The 12,868-nt window shown below is 51.4% G+C and overlaps 1 protein-coding gene across 1 annotated transcript; it reads left to right on the top strand.

Moving 5' to 3' along the window:
* The first annotated feature begins 6,570 nt into the window (after positions 1–6,570).
* On the top strand, positions 6,571–9,113 carry LOC110203354 (uncharacterized). The gene is made up of 2 exons (XM_020979831.2): positions 6,571–6,865; positions 8,326–9,113. The coding sequence occupies exons 1-2, from the start codon at positions 6,691–6,693 to the stop codon at positions 8,757–8,759; spliced, it is 609 nt and encodes a 202-aa protein (XP_020835490.1). The 5' UTR covers positions 6,571–6,690; the 3' UTR covers positions 8,760–9,113.
* Positions 9,114–12,868: the final 3,755 nt, after the last annotated feature.

The following is a 12,868-nucleotide window of genomic DNA, read 5'->3' as shown; positions in this document are numbered from 1 at the left end:
GTTAAGTGTCAATATTAGTCATCACACAACATGGCTGTTACTGTGTACAATGTTCTCTTGGTTCTGCTCACTTCCCTCAGCAGCAGACCACACAAGTCTTCCCAGGTTTTTCTGAAGCCAGCCTGTTCATTATTTCTTACAGCACAATAGTATTCCATGACATTCATATACCACAACTTGCTCACCCATTCCCCAATGGACGGGCATCCTCTCAATTTCCAATTCTTTGCCACCACAAAAAGAGCTGCTATGAATATTTTTGTACATGTGGGTCTGTTAGAGTTAGACGGGCTTACGTTTCCACAGGTAGAATAATGCAGAGATTTAAAGAAGAACAGCTCCAGGAAGTAGTACACTGCAGGTGGGCTTGGGCTGAGCCAATAAAAAGTAAGTTGATGGTGCCAAAAAGACCCCGAAATCAAGATAAGGGTTGAGTCAGCTCAGACCAGTTAGGGTCAACCTGCGGACACCTGAAAAATGTTAGTGTGCCTGCTTAACGAGCTTCGTTACTATTATCTGACACACCCTGCATAAAATTAGAGTGTCATTAATGAGTCATGGGACACATGACCAAGGGAGGGGGAACATACTTGAGCATATCAAGGGGAAACATGTAAGGAAAGGTGTAACCTGGGAAGGGATGGACCGATCCAGGCCTGGGAGGTTTTGCACGAATTCTCCTGAAGAGGGGTGGAGCCCGCTTCTGGCCAGAAATGTCTAAATCCTCTGGACTTTCTTTGTAACAAATTTTCTTGATACTAAATTTTTGGTGTCAAGCCTATTTCTAACAGGTCCTTTTCCCATTTGTATGATCTCTTTGGGATACAGACCTAGAAGTGCTATTGCTGGGTCAAAGGGAAGTCCAGTGGTTATTGACAAAAGTTAAGACAACCGGTGATGGTCCAGGATGCACTGAATGACCTTGGCTTCTTCAATGTCTGACCAAGCTCTAAATGCTCCACAGTGCCCACTTCAGTTACCTTCATGGCCTTTGGAACAAATTGTTCTCATCTGCCCACTGCACTGTGGAAAGTCTTCACATGCTTGTGGTAGACATCCACCTAACTCATCAAAGTGTTTGAGTCCTGTTGGCTATTCTCAATCTGGTTTAGCTCTTCTACCAAGACAGTTTACAGGGTGTGGCCTCTGCACATGCTACAGCTTCTTGGAGCCCCAGGTGAGAGCTGGGTGAAGGTGGACACCAAAGACGGATGAGCAGCCCTGAGAAGGGCTCGGCAAGCCCTTACCCCAGAGGTGCTAGTCCTCCTTGAACACCCCATACACCCTGTTCTCAGTATATCATCTTCTCAGTAAATATCTCTTGGTAAAACCTAATTGATACTAATTGTTTATCAATGACATCCACTTGTTAGATTAATAGTGGGGCATTAATCTTTGGGTCAGTGGGCAGGTAGGTGGTACAGTGGCTTGAAACAGGGCCTGGAGTCAGGAAGACCTGAGTTCAAATTTGATTTCAGATACTTTCTAGCTATGTGACCCTGGGCAAGTCACTTAATCTTGTTTGTCTCAGTTTCCTCATCTGTAAAATAAGCTAGAGAAGGAAATGGCAAACCACTCCAGTATCCTTTCCAAGAAAACCCCAAGTGGGGTTAGGAAGTGTTGACTCCTCCAAACAACAAAAACAAAATCTTTGGGTCAATGAACCCTATGGAGAGATATCACCTACTGAAAATACTAAAATTGACTACAGAGACATTCAAATAAATGTAAGAGTGAGGCTCTTTCAGGTGCAAATGAAGCAGTCTACACCAGCGAAGGAGATTGAGATTTTAAGTAGTTCAGCTGCATAAGAAAAGGCCAGCAGGGTTGAACTTGCCCCCAGGACAGAGACTGAATCCTCACCTTTGTCCCTAGTCATGCATTTGCCTTAAGACTAAACTCGAATCTGAGAAATATAAGCAGGTTAGTGTGGCTAACCAGAGTGGAGGTCTGCACTGAGGGAAGCCATCTGGAATGGGGGGAGAATTGTCCAATGGGGACAGGTAACACTTCTCTGACAAACTTCAGAGTTGCCCACAGAACCCAAGGTAGCGGTTGCCCCCTTTGGAGACCCAACCTTCCAACAGCAGAGCAGTTAGGTGAGGCTGGGTGAGGGGTGTGGGGGGGGGGTGTTACACACCTAAAGTGTTTTGCTATCCTAAAAGCTCTAAGGTCCATACAGAGAGTTAGTGATTACAGTATCTTTCTTTCTTTTCTTTTTTTTTTTTTTGGCTAGGCAATGGGGTTAAGTGACTTGCCCAGAGTCACACAGCTAGTAAGTATCAAGTGTCTGAGGCTGGATTTGAACTCAGGTCGTCCTGACTCCAGGGCTGGTGCTCTATCTACTGTGCCATCTAGCTGCTCCAAGAGTTAGTGGTTGAGCCAGTTCTCGAATCCAGGTCCTCTGACTTCCTGTGCTTACCACACCACTCACCTTCTGCCAGGTTTCATGAGCACAGCTCAAGGTCTCCTTTCCATGCTTCTGCTATGACTCCTAACAGCCCCATTCTATTTTTGGCATATCTATGGCCTAGTCTAGTCCTTGGTTCCTTCTCTGTTCTGTGGTCCTTGATCATCTCTGAACAAAGGAAAAACATCTAGATTGAGTGTCTTGCCACTGGTATGTACTTAATGCTTGTTGACTGACTTGACTGAAAATGGCCATTGTCTCCAAGGCATCACATCTATTATTACTGAATCAGAGCCCAGGAATACATGGGGAAGTGCCAAGGGCACTGAATTTAGAGACAAAGAACCTGGATTCCAATTGTGGCCATTCTCCTTATTAGCAGTCTGAGCATGGGATGTAGCTTACCTACTGTGGGCCTCAGTATCCTCTTTTGTGAACAGGGAGGATTGAACAGGCTGATCTCTAGGGACCCATAGAGCACTGTCTCCATGTGGGGCCTCAGACAAGGAAGTAAACCTGTCTTTGCCTTGAGAATCTTTTATTTTTGCATTGAACAGAAATACTTGGTAGAATGAGCTCAATGATTATATGTTTGGGTGTTAAGCTGATTTAAAAGAGTCTCAGGTCAGACGACAGACTTGGAAAACAAACACATGAAAATGAAGCAGGCAGGGGCTGTAGGTATGGCTGATCAGCAGCTGGTGTGATTTCCACAGAGCAGATGCTTGGTGCCCAGAAAATAATCAGAAGAAGTCAAGTTGAAAGCTGAAAGTGGGAGATGACCTAAATTGCAACCCCTAGTAATCTGGGCCCTCAAAGTTTATTTGGATAATTGGGAACTACACTGTGTGGGCCAGAGAATGTGCTGGTAACATAAGGGGCTTGGATGCCAGGATGCCCAAGGTGCCACCCAAGTGGAAAATCCTCTACTACTGTGACCTGGGGGAGCTGGCCCTTTGCCTCTCCAGGCCTCTGTTTCCTCCTGTGTAAAAGAAGAAGGATTGGAATAAATGGTCTCTAAGGGCCTGGGCTGGAGCTCCCGGGGACCACAAGGCCAGAGGGAAAGGGCAAGAAAGCCCATTGTCTGCCTCCCCTGAGCCCCTGCCTGCCTCCCTGGGGCCTGGACCTCCATGTTCTGTTACTCTTCTCCCTGGAGAACAAAGGACTTGTATACTGCCCAGGGGCAGCTCCTCTGGGTGGCCTGGTTTTTGCTGGGGTGGGCCTGGTCAGTGGGGAGTGAGCAGAGAGGTGATAGCAGGCAGAACAGAAAGCTCTCGAGGAGGGAAGGAAGGCCAACCCTGAGTCCTGGCCAGGAGATTGGCTGCATGGGAGGAGATGGGCCCACTAGAACAATGGCCAGAGATGGCCAGGCCTGAAGATGCTCAGGCCTCCAGGCTGGGAGTCAGGGCCCATGGGGCTCCCAGAAGCCTTGGCCTACTTTCTTCTTGATACAAAGAGCAGGGCTGCCGAGCCCCATGCCTCCTGCCAACCACGAGACTTCACTCCCTGCAGATTTCACAGGGTACACAGGGAACACAGGGTATGGGACATTGTTGCCACCCTGCGCCTCCTCAGCTGCCCCTGGGCTGGAGATTTGTCACTGTACCTTATCAGGGCTGTTTGCCCCAGAAAGAAACACAGAGCCCAGCCCTGGGTAGAGGAGGAGGAAGGCCACTGACCCTGGGAACCCTCCAGAGTGGCCAGGCTGTTCCTGGCTCTCTGCTCTACATTCTTGGGTTTGCCATACAAAGTATCCCAACCTTCAAGGCTGGCTAGGGTAGGGCCGGGGGGGGGGGAGCGCCAAGAAATGCAGTTCAGGGAAGAAGAAAAACACGAACAACCAAGGCTCAGGGGCAGCCTGCCCCCAGCCCCAAATCAGGGTTAAGCATGGCCTCTCACGGAGGCAGGAGGAGATGGCCTGACTAGACCCAAGGGGCCAGAATGGGGATGGGGGGGAAGTTCAATGAGCAAGAGGTCAGTGGGCCTAGATCATGGTGGTCTGAGACAGGCAGCCTAGAGAGTTGAGATTTGTTAGGAAAGAACTGAATCAAGTCTCTCCCACCATTCAGGTGGCAAGGGGGAGGAACTGTGGCCTAGCTCATAGGATCTTACTTAGATTTCCAGTTGGAAGGGACATCAGAGGTCCTCAGGCCCAGCCCTATCACTTTGTAGGTGAGGAAACTGAGGCCCAGAGAGAGAGGAAGGCCCCCTTGCCCAAAGTCATGCCCCTAGTAAGTATCTGAGGTGGCTTCTGAACCCAGATGAGAAAGAGTCCAGAAGGGGTGACAGGGCCCAGAACCAGTCAGAGGGCTGGCCCAGAGAGTTGTCTCTAAGGGTCTGAGGACAACTTGGCTGAAGGTCTCCAGTGAGATGCCCCAAGCATCTATGCTTGGCCCTGAGGTGCTTTGCTTGTCCAGCAGTGACTTGGACCAAAAAAGCCCGGATGTCAGCGCTTCCCCAATTAGCAGATGACCCAAACAAAGTAGGGAGAGGTAGCCATCACTCTGCCATGACAGAGCCAAGATCCCCCAAGATCTCGACAGGCTAGAGTACTGGGCTGAATCAAAACTGATGAAATCGAGTGGATCAAAGCCTAAAGTGTGCTTCCTCTTTTTAGACTTAGGTTTGAGAAAACAGCCTCAGCAGTGCAGGATGGGAGAAGCCTGGTTAGACAGCAGTCCATCTGAAAAAGAGTCAGTGATCTGAGTAGGCTGCAAGTTCCCTGAGCCACAAGAGTGTGGCCATGTTAGTGGGCCTCAGGGGAACCATAGGGCCCAGAAGGAGGGAGGTGAGAGAGCCACATGGGCCTCAAGGGCCCAGGCCAGGACACGTGTGGAGCAGGGCATTCCCTTCTTGGGCCCCAGTCTGGGCAGGACAAAGGAGCTGGAGAGTGTCCAGAGGAGGGCATCCCCTCTGGCTGGGGAAGGGTCTCAAGACGGGGACATTGGGGTAAGCTTTGAAGGCTCTGGGCCTGTTTCTTCAGGAGAAGAGAAGGCTTGGGGAGGGGAGGAGGGGCTTGGGAAATGGCCCGACTGCTTTATGTGAAGGGCTGTCAGGGGCAAGAGGGCTCAGCCATTTTGTGCTTGGCTGGAGGACTGAAGCTGGAGCAGTGAGTGGAAGGGGCCCAGCACCATTGTAGGTTTGATGGAGGGAAGCCCTCCCTACAGAGACTCAGATGCCCCCAGAGTGGAGTGGCTCCCCCAGCAGGCAAAGGGCTCCCCCAGCTTGGAGGTCTGCCCATAGACACCTGATGGCCCCTGGCCAAGGGCTTTGCACTGGGATTGGGGGAGGGGAAGCACCCTTGCTTGTACGCTTTGGACCAGGTGTCTGCTGAAGCCCCTTTGGATGCTGGAATTCTGGGACTGTGGGTTACTCCAGGAAGGAGAGGCCTTGGGAGTCTTTCACACCTTAGTGGGAATTACCGGAGCAGCCCCATTCTAGCTGATACCCAGCCCAGACCCTCTGGGGAGAGGCAAGGCAGATTCTGTCTGGCACTTAGGCTGCCATGGCTCTGAAAGCCCCTGTTCAGGTGGGCTATTGGAGGGGCTTTCCAGCTGGGCCTTGGGGCGGCCGTGGCATGAGCTGGAGGGGGGTCCTTTCCATCAAGCTGGGCTGGGGGGCTTCCTGCCCCCCCCCCCCCCCAGTTCATCTGTTGCTCCTGACCTCTTTGCTTCCCCTGCAGCCTGCTCACACAGCTACCAGGGAACTGTGTGGTCCCTGTGTTCTTTGCTGGTTTTAACATTGAATCAGGTGTTTTCATGTTCTCTGCCACCATAGCCCTCTTCCCTGACCCCCACTGGACTCAGTGTTTCTCAGGTGCTGATGGGGGAGGGGAAGAGGGCTGGGCAAGGGCACTAGGGTGGGGGGGGGCTCTGGGAAGGCAGGGTGCTTGGTGGGCAGGGGTTCTAGAAGGTCTGTTGGAGGAGGTAGGGCTGGCGAGCAGGTGCCAGAGAAGATTTAGGGGGGCCGTGGTGAGATTGCCCCCTCGAACCGCTGGAAGGGCTGACTTGTTGAAAGATGGCACGGAATGTTCCTAGGGAGCAGGGGAGTGGGTGGGGGGCAGGAAGGAAGGGTAGGGTGGGAGGGAGGGAGGTTGGGAAGAGAGAGTGGGAGGTTTAGGGCAGGACCTGGGCTAGACTTATAAATATCCCTAAGTGTCGTTACTTCTACTTTCCTCTGCCTTACAAAGCCTGGCACATCGAGGCAGCTGGTCAGTCCACAGTAGCTGCCACTCCTTGCCAGCCTGGTCCTCCAGCTAATGGGCCATAGCCTTTGAAGGCATGAGTGGAGATCTCCCTGAGGCCAATGAGGAGTGGCGCTGGTCTTCCCAGCCACCCTTGTCTCTCCCCAAGGAGAGCTGTGAAGGCAAGATGCCAGAGACATCCTCGGAGGAGCTGTCTCCTAATCCTGACCGGAAAGCTGAGACTTCCCCACCTCCAGAAATGGATCCCAAAGGTAACGGGGCTCAAGTGGAGGCAGGCAGACAGCTGTGTGGCAAAGTGCGTGATCAGGAGCATGGGAAAGCAGCTTCTCCACCTCCTGCCTCACTTTGGGAGCCACAGAGTAGGATTGTGTCTCTGTCTCTAAACTTTCTCTATTTTTCACAGAAGGAAAATGTTTCTCAGAGAGGAGGCCCAAAGGTGGCTGGAGACCTGGGCTCCTAGCCCTAGGACTCCCTGGAGCCTTAGCTCTTCACTTTGCCTGAGTGCAAACCAGGGAACCCAGGAAAGGCTTCCTGAAGGAGATGGGCTGGGGGCAAAGCCCAGAGGGAGTGGAAGACAACCAGGGAAATATGGATGAGGGGTCATGGTGGGCAATGGGGAAGCACTGCTGGTCCCTGGTGGGGGAAGGATTGGCTTGGGCCCAGAGCCAGGTTTTAGGCAGGTGACTCAGGAGGCCTGTGCAGGGAGGTCTGAGGGAGCAAGACTCAGGGTGGATCCAGCAGCTGAGAGGCCTGGAGAGGAGCTCAAAGGGTGGGAAGGAGGGCTGCCCCAGAATGGGACTATGGGTACCGAAAGAGGGAAGAGAACTCAGCCCACCTTGTCTGCTCCACAGGTTTGAGTGAATCTAGGGAAATGGAAAAAGCAGCAATGAGCAAGGAGAGAGAGAGAGAGGGAGAGAGGGAGACAGGGAGAGAGAGAGAGAGAGAGAGAGAGAGAGAGAGAGAGAGAGAGAGAGAGAGAGAGAGAGACAGAGAGAGAGAGAGAGAGAGAGAGAGAGAGAGAGAGAGAGAGAGAGAGAGAAGAGAGAGAGGAAGAAGAAGAAGAAGAAGAAGAAAAAGAGGAAGAGGAAGAACAAGAAGAACAAGAGAAGAAGAAGGAGAAGAAGAAAGAAATACAGAGAGACAGAGTGGGGAGAGAGGGAAAGAGAGAGAGAGAAAGACAGAGAGAAAGAGAGAAGAGAGAGAGAGCAGAGAGACAGAGACAGAACAGAAACAGAAACAAAGATACAGAGACAAGGACAAGGCAGAGACAGACACAGAGATACAGAGAGAGAGAGAGAGAGAGAGAGAGAGAGAGAGAGAGATTGAAAGGGTGAGATAGGGGCCAGTGTGAAGACCTGGATTCCAGGCCAAAGCTCTGCTGCTTCCTTACCCTTAGCTATGTAGGGCAAGCCAGGGAGCCTGGGCCTCAGTTTCCCCATCTGGAAAAGTGAAAAGGTTTGACTTTCTGAGTGAGTGGTCTCTAGGGGATCCTTCAGGTGCCAATGGTGTGGTTCAGGAGAGGTGAATGTAGGTCCTGATCTGCCAAGGGTGGGGATCAGGAGGACCTGCCCATCTCTTGCAGTGTGTATGTGGGGAGGGGAGGGCCAGGTAAGCACTTGAATAGAAGGGAGGGGCACTGTGGCCCATAAAGGCCCTGGGGAAATGCCAGCTACTAACCAGAGGACTGTCCTTGTCACTCTTTGCTTATCAGACAACTCGAAGGGCAAGGGCAAAGGGGACTCTGGTGCCAAAGGTGGGCAGCAAGGCTCTGTTCCCAAGTGGTACAAGATGAAAGGTGAGGATCTCCAAGGCAACTGGAGTGATCTGGCGAAGATTGAACAGAAGGTGGATACTCTGCTAGAGAAGATGGATCTGTATAACAAGGAGGGTGGACCCCCGCCACAGGCTGCTGAGGAGGCGAAGAAGATCCCACAGCCGCCGCAGCCCCAGCCACCCCAGCCACAGCAGCCGCAGCAGCCCCCTCCAGTGCCGCCACTGCCAACCCGGCAGGAGCAGGCGCTGCCCCAGCAGCAGCACCACGGTGGCAAAGGCCAGAAGAAGTTCAAGGGGTATATTAAGGGGGCTCCCACTGAGGTTGGTGGAGGAGGCAGTGGTGGTGGTGGTGCTGTGGGAAAGTTTGCTTAGAGGGGTGGAGCCTGGACCAGAGGGATGCTGCAGATCAAGGCCTGGAGGACCTGCGGGGGTGGTTCCAGGAAGAGGCAGTGGCAGCAGCAGCTGCAGGGGCCCCCTCCCCATGACATCTGGGCCCTTGTGCTAGAGCCAGCCTCACCTGGTCCCCTCCCCTGGTATCCTCCAGCACAGTTGTCCCCAATCTTAATCGCTCCAGGCTCCCTAATTCAGCTCTTTCTAGCAAGTGGCCGCCCCTGCCACTCCCCAAAGCATTCCTTGGAGGCCCCCCAGTAAAGCATCTGCTATTTTGCTCCTTAGCTCTCATAACTTTTCTCTGCAGATTTGACAATAAAAACATTCTCTTGCTTCTGTGGTGCTTTTTTTTTTTGAAGCATCCTCCAGTTGAGGGTGGGGCTGAGGGGGTGAGGAAGTGGCAGTCAGGAATCAGTGGGAGTCCCCATCCTTTGGGACCCAGCACAGCAAAGCAGCAAGTAGCCACTTGGTCCACCTAGGTGGGCCCGTGCAGTAGGGGGATGGTCCAAATGGTGGCTACTTCTTTGCTGGTGCCCCCAGAGGGAGGGTGTGCAGAGGGCTGCAAATGAGGCCATGCAGTGGGGGCTGCCAGGGGCTCCCATGCAGTGTGAACTTGTCCTGGCCCCCTTGGCGAGAGCCAGAAAGTGGGTGGACCCACAGGGATCTTTGTCTCATTCAGCAGCAGTACTGTCTTCCACAATCCCCAGTCTCCGTGGTCCTCAGCCTGTCCCCATGCCACATGGTGTTAAGAGGCCCTGGACCTCTCCTGGGGTCCAACTTTCACCGCAGGGGACCCTCCCCCACAGCCCCACCCTCTCCACCTTGGCTCTAGGTGCTGTTAAGTCAACTGAAGTTCAGATCTATGCCAAGTGTGCCCAGAGGGAGCGCTTGAGCCCCGTGCAGGCCCACTCTATCCCACTCTATCCCAGTGGCCATCTGGAAAGATGTCTGTCCTGAGCTAGGGCAGAGGCCCTGGACAGAGAGGAGACAGTAGGAGCAGGGAGGTGCTAGGGAATGCCCAGGGATAGTGGTCCCCACCTGGACCCCCTCACTAGGCACAGGCCAAGGGTAGAACTCAGCAAGGTTACCCCAAGCTCTTCATGAGGATGCTCCATCCAGGAAGACCCCCCCCCCACCCACCCAGTAGGTTACAGCACAGGAATGAATAGGTTTGACCTGGAGCCCCTAAGGAACAGCCACTCCCTGAGGTCTCAGTGAGGACATGACCACAACCATGTGACCATAGGTTTGTCCCCATCTCCTTCCACCATCCAGCCCCTTAGCAAGATGGTCAGTTTCTGGTGTGTTGCCAATCTGCCTTGGTGGGGAGGGGTCTACACTGGGAGTTCCCCACACCTAGGAGATCACAGGTCCAGTTCAAAGAGGAACGTCACCTTGGGAGACTGGGCTCAGCACTGGCTCCTCTCCAGACATGATGAGCAGCCCTCTGGCCCAGGCTCCCTGACATCTCTCCCTGGCTCACCATGGGCAAGGCCCTCACCTCTCAAAGCCTCACTCTCCTCACGGCGGGCAGAGGGGAAGGGAAGGCAATGAGGGAACTGTCACTGGGGATCTCTGTCCCAGGCTTGTTGGGAGACTCAACACTCTAGGCCTGAACCCCAGTATTATTAGGGTCATTCTGTGCATGAAACTTTGGGCAATCCCTTTGCCTCCCTAGGCCTCACTTCAGCCTCTGCAAGATGAGGGCTTTGGACCAGATGGTCTTCACATCCTGGGCGCTCCCAACCGTTCTCCTTCCTCCGGCCTCTACCTCTTCCCTCACCCCTCCCCTTGCCTCTACCCTTGGCATAGGTTTGCCTTAGGGAGCTTACTGGGGTGGGGCCAGGCACTGAGGGGACACCCACACCCCTGCTTTTGGGGTGCCTTGGCCTAGGGGTGCTCAGAAGTTTCTGTGTTGGCTACCTGGGCCTTGGGCCTTCAGGGACCTCTGCCAGCTGTCCTCCTGGTGCTGAATCATAGGCTGAGCTCTGGGGCCACCAATAGACAACACAGCCCAGGCAGCCTGGCTATTGACAGAGGCCTTGCCTTCTGCCCTAGCCTCAACCAGCACATCCCAAACCTGCCACGTCTCTAGGCCTCCCTGGTCTCAGCCCAAGTGTCAGTCTTGAAAGTGAACAGCATCAGCAGGGACCTGGGGTGTGGTGCCAGCTTTGCTACTTCCTAGGTGAGTGACCTTAGGTAAGTCACTTTCCCATTCTCTGGGCCTCAGTTTCTCCATCTGTGCAGTGACAGGGTTAGACTAGGTGACTTTTCTGGTCTTCTCAGCACCATCATTCTCCTCTCAGAACCAGAATTTCAGTGTTCCATGGGGCCCCTCAGTGGGCATCTAGTGAAACCCATACTCAGAGAATCCCCTCCGCAACACAATCACCATTCAAGATTTGTTTGAAGACTTCTAGAGAAGAGCAGCCCATCCCTCTTTGGGACATCAGGCCCAAATTCATCTTCATACTTGTACCCACTGTTCCTGGTTTTCTTCTTAGGGGGCAAGTAGATAAAGGCCATATCCATTTTACATGATAGCCATTCCAATGCCTGAAGTCAGCTGTCATATCCTGTCCCCACCACCTCCCTCTCAACCCGGGCTTTCTCTTTTCCATGCTAAACTTGTAAAGCTCATCTTCATGTGATCTCTGCAGTGTATGAAATTGTGGCTTTGTCCTTCCCAGGCAGCTCTGAAGCTTATCTATGTGCCTCCCAAGATGGGGTGCCCAGTAATGGACATGGAAACCTCCAGGCTATTTTCAAAGCTATATGTTCAGGAGTTTTGTTTCTTGTCTTTTGAAGTGTTTTTCTATTCCTTCAGCCATATCCTTTTAAAAAATGCTTTATAGCTCAGGGTCAATGAAGCATTGATCCCTATAGCCCTCCACTGGAGACTACTGCTCTTTGGTTCGGGCCATTCATTCAGTTTCCAGGTGATTGTCTTGTCATTGAATCTACATCTCTCCCATAAGAATATAATGAGAAACTTTATCAAGCACTGTACTAAAAATCTAGGTGATCTATTTCTACAGCATTCCCCAGATGTTCCAAGGTAAAAACTCTGTTCAAAAGGTAACAAGAATGGGTGTCAGCTGGCAGTGCTAGGTCACAGATCCAGTGCAGATTGAGGAGGAGACCTGTGCCTAGGAATGGAAGCCCACAGCAAGGCACAGTCACAGGCCCTAGACTGTGTGCTGAGTGAAGAACTATTACAGAAGCAAGCAACAACTACATGGCTCTGACCCCAACCCTGACCTCGGCCTTAACAAAAAGTCCAAAGTCAGAAAGTTGGCTGGAAGAATGAGCAAATGAAAAAAGAATCCCACTGTAAAGAGCCATGACGGTTACAGAGACACTCAAGACACAAACACACAGGAAGAAAATGACTCCAAAACATCTACAAGCAAAGCGTTAAAGAAAAATACAGCTTTGGCACAATTTCAACTAGAATTCTTAGGAGAGATGAAGCAGGAGTTTAGAAAAAAGAGCTAAAAATAATTTTTATGAATGAAATAAGAATACTAAAGGAAATTACTGGAAAATTGAAAAAGAAATGACAGCTATGAAGTAAAGAATTATAAAGAGAATTAACATCTTAGCACAAGAGATAGAAAACCTTGCCCAAACAACAAACTCCTAGAAAATTAGAATTGACCAAACAGAAGTTAGTGACTCCATGAGAAAAGAAATATTAGAACAAAGTCAAAAGACTGAAAGAATAGGAGTGTAAAATATCTCATATCAAAAACAAGTGACTTGGAAAGCAGATGAAGGAGAAATGATTTAAAAATCATTGGATTCCCTGAGAGCTGTGACCAAGAAAAACAAAAAAGAGCCTGGATATCTATCATATTTCAAAAAATGATCAAAGAAAACTTCCCAGAGCCATTAGAACAGAGAGCAAAAGGAAAATAGAGAGAATTTACTAGTTGCTTCTTGAAAGAAACCACAAAATAAAAATTCCCAGGAACATGATAGCCAAAAGCCAGGGTATCCAAGTCAAAGAAAAAATACCACAAGTTGCTTAGAAAAAGAAAAAAAGAATTCAAGCATCAAAGAGCCACAGTCAGAATCTCACAAGAATT

Source organism: Phascolarctos cinereus, unplaced genomic scaffold (assembly GCF_003287225.1).
Source record: "Phascolarctos cinereus isolate Bilbo 61053 unplaced genomic scaffold, phaCin_HiC Scaffold_8;HRSCAF=390, whole genome shotgun sequence".
NCBI lineage: Eukaryota > Metazoa > Chordata > Mammalia > Diprotodontia > Phascolarctidae > Phascolarctos > Phascolarctos cinereus.
Note: the sequence above shows the minus strand (reverse complement) of the source record. Positions and strands in the feature narration are given on the sequence as shown.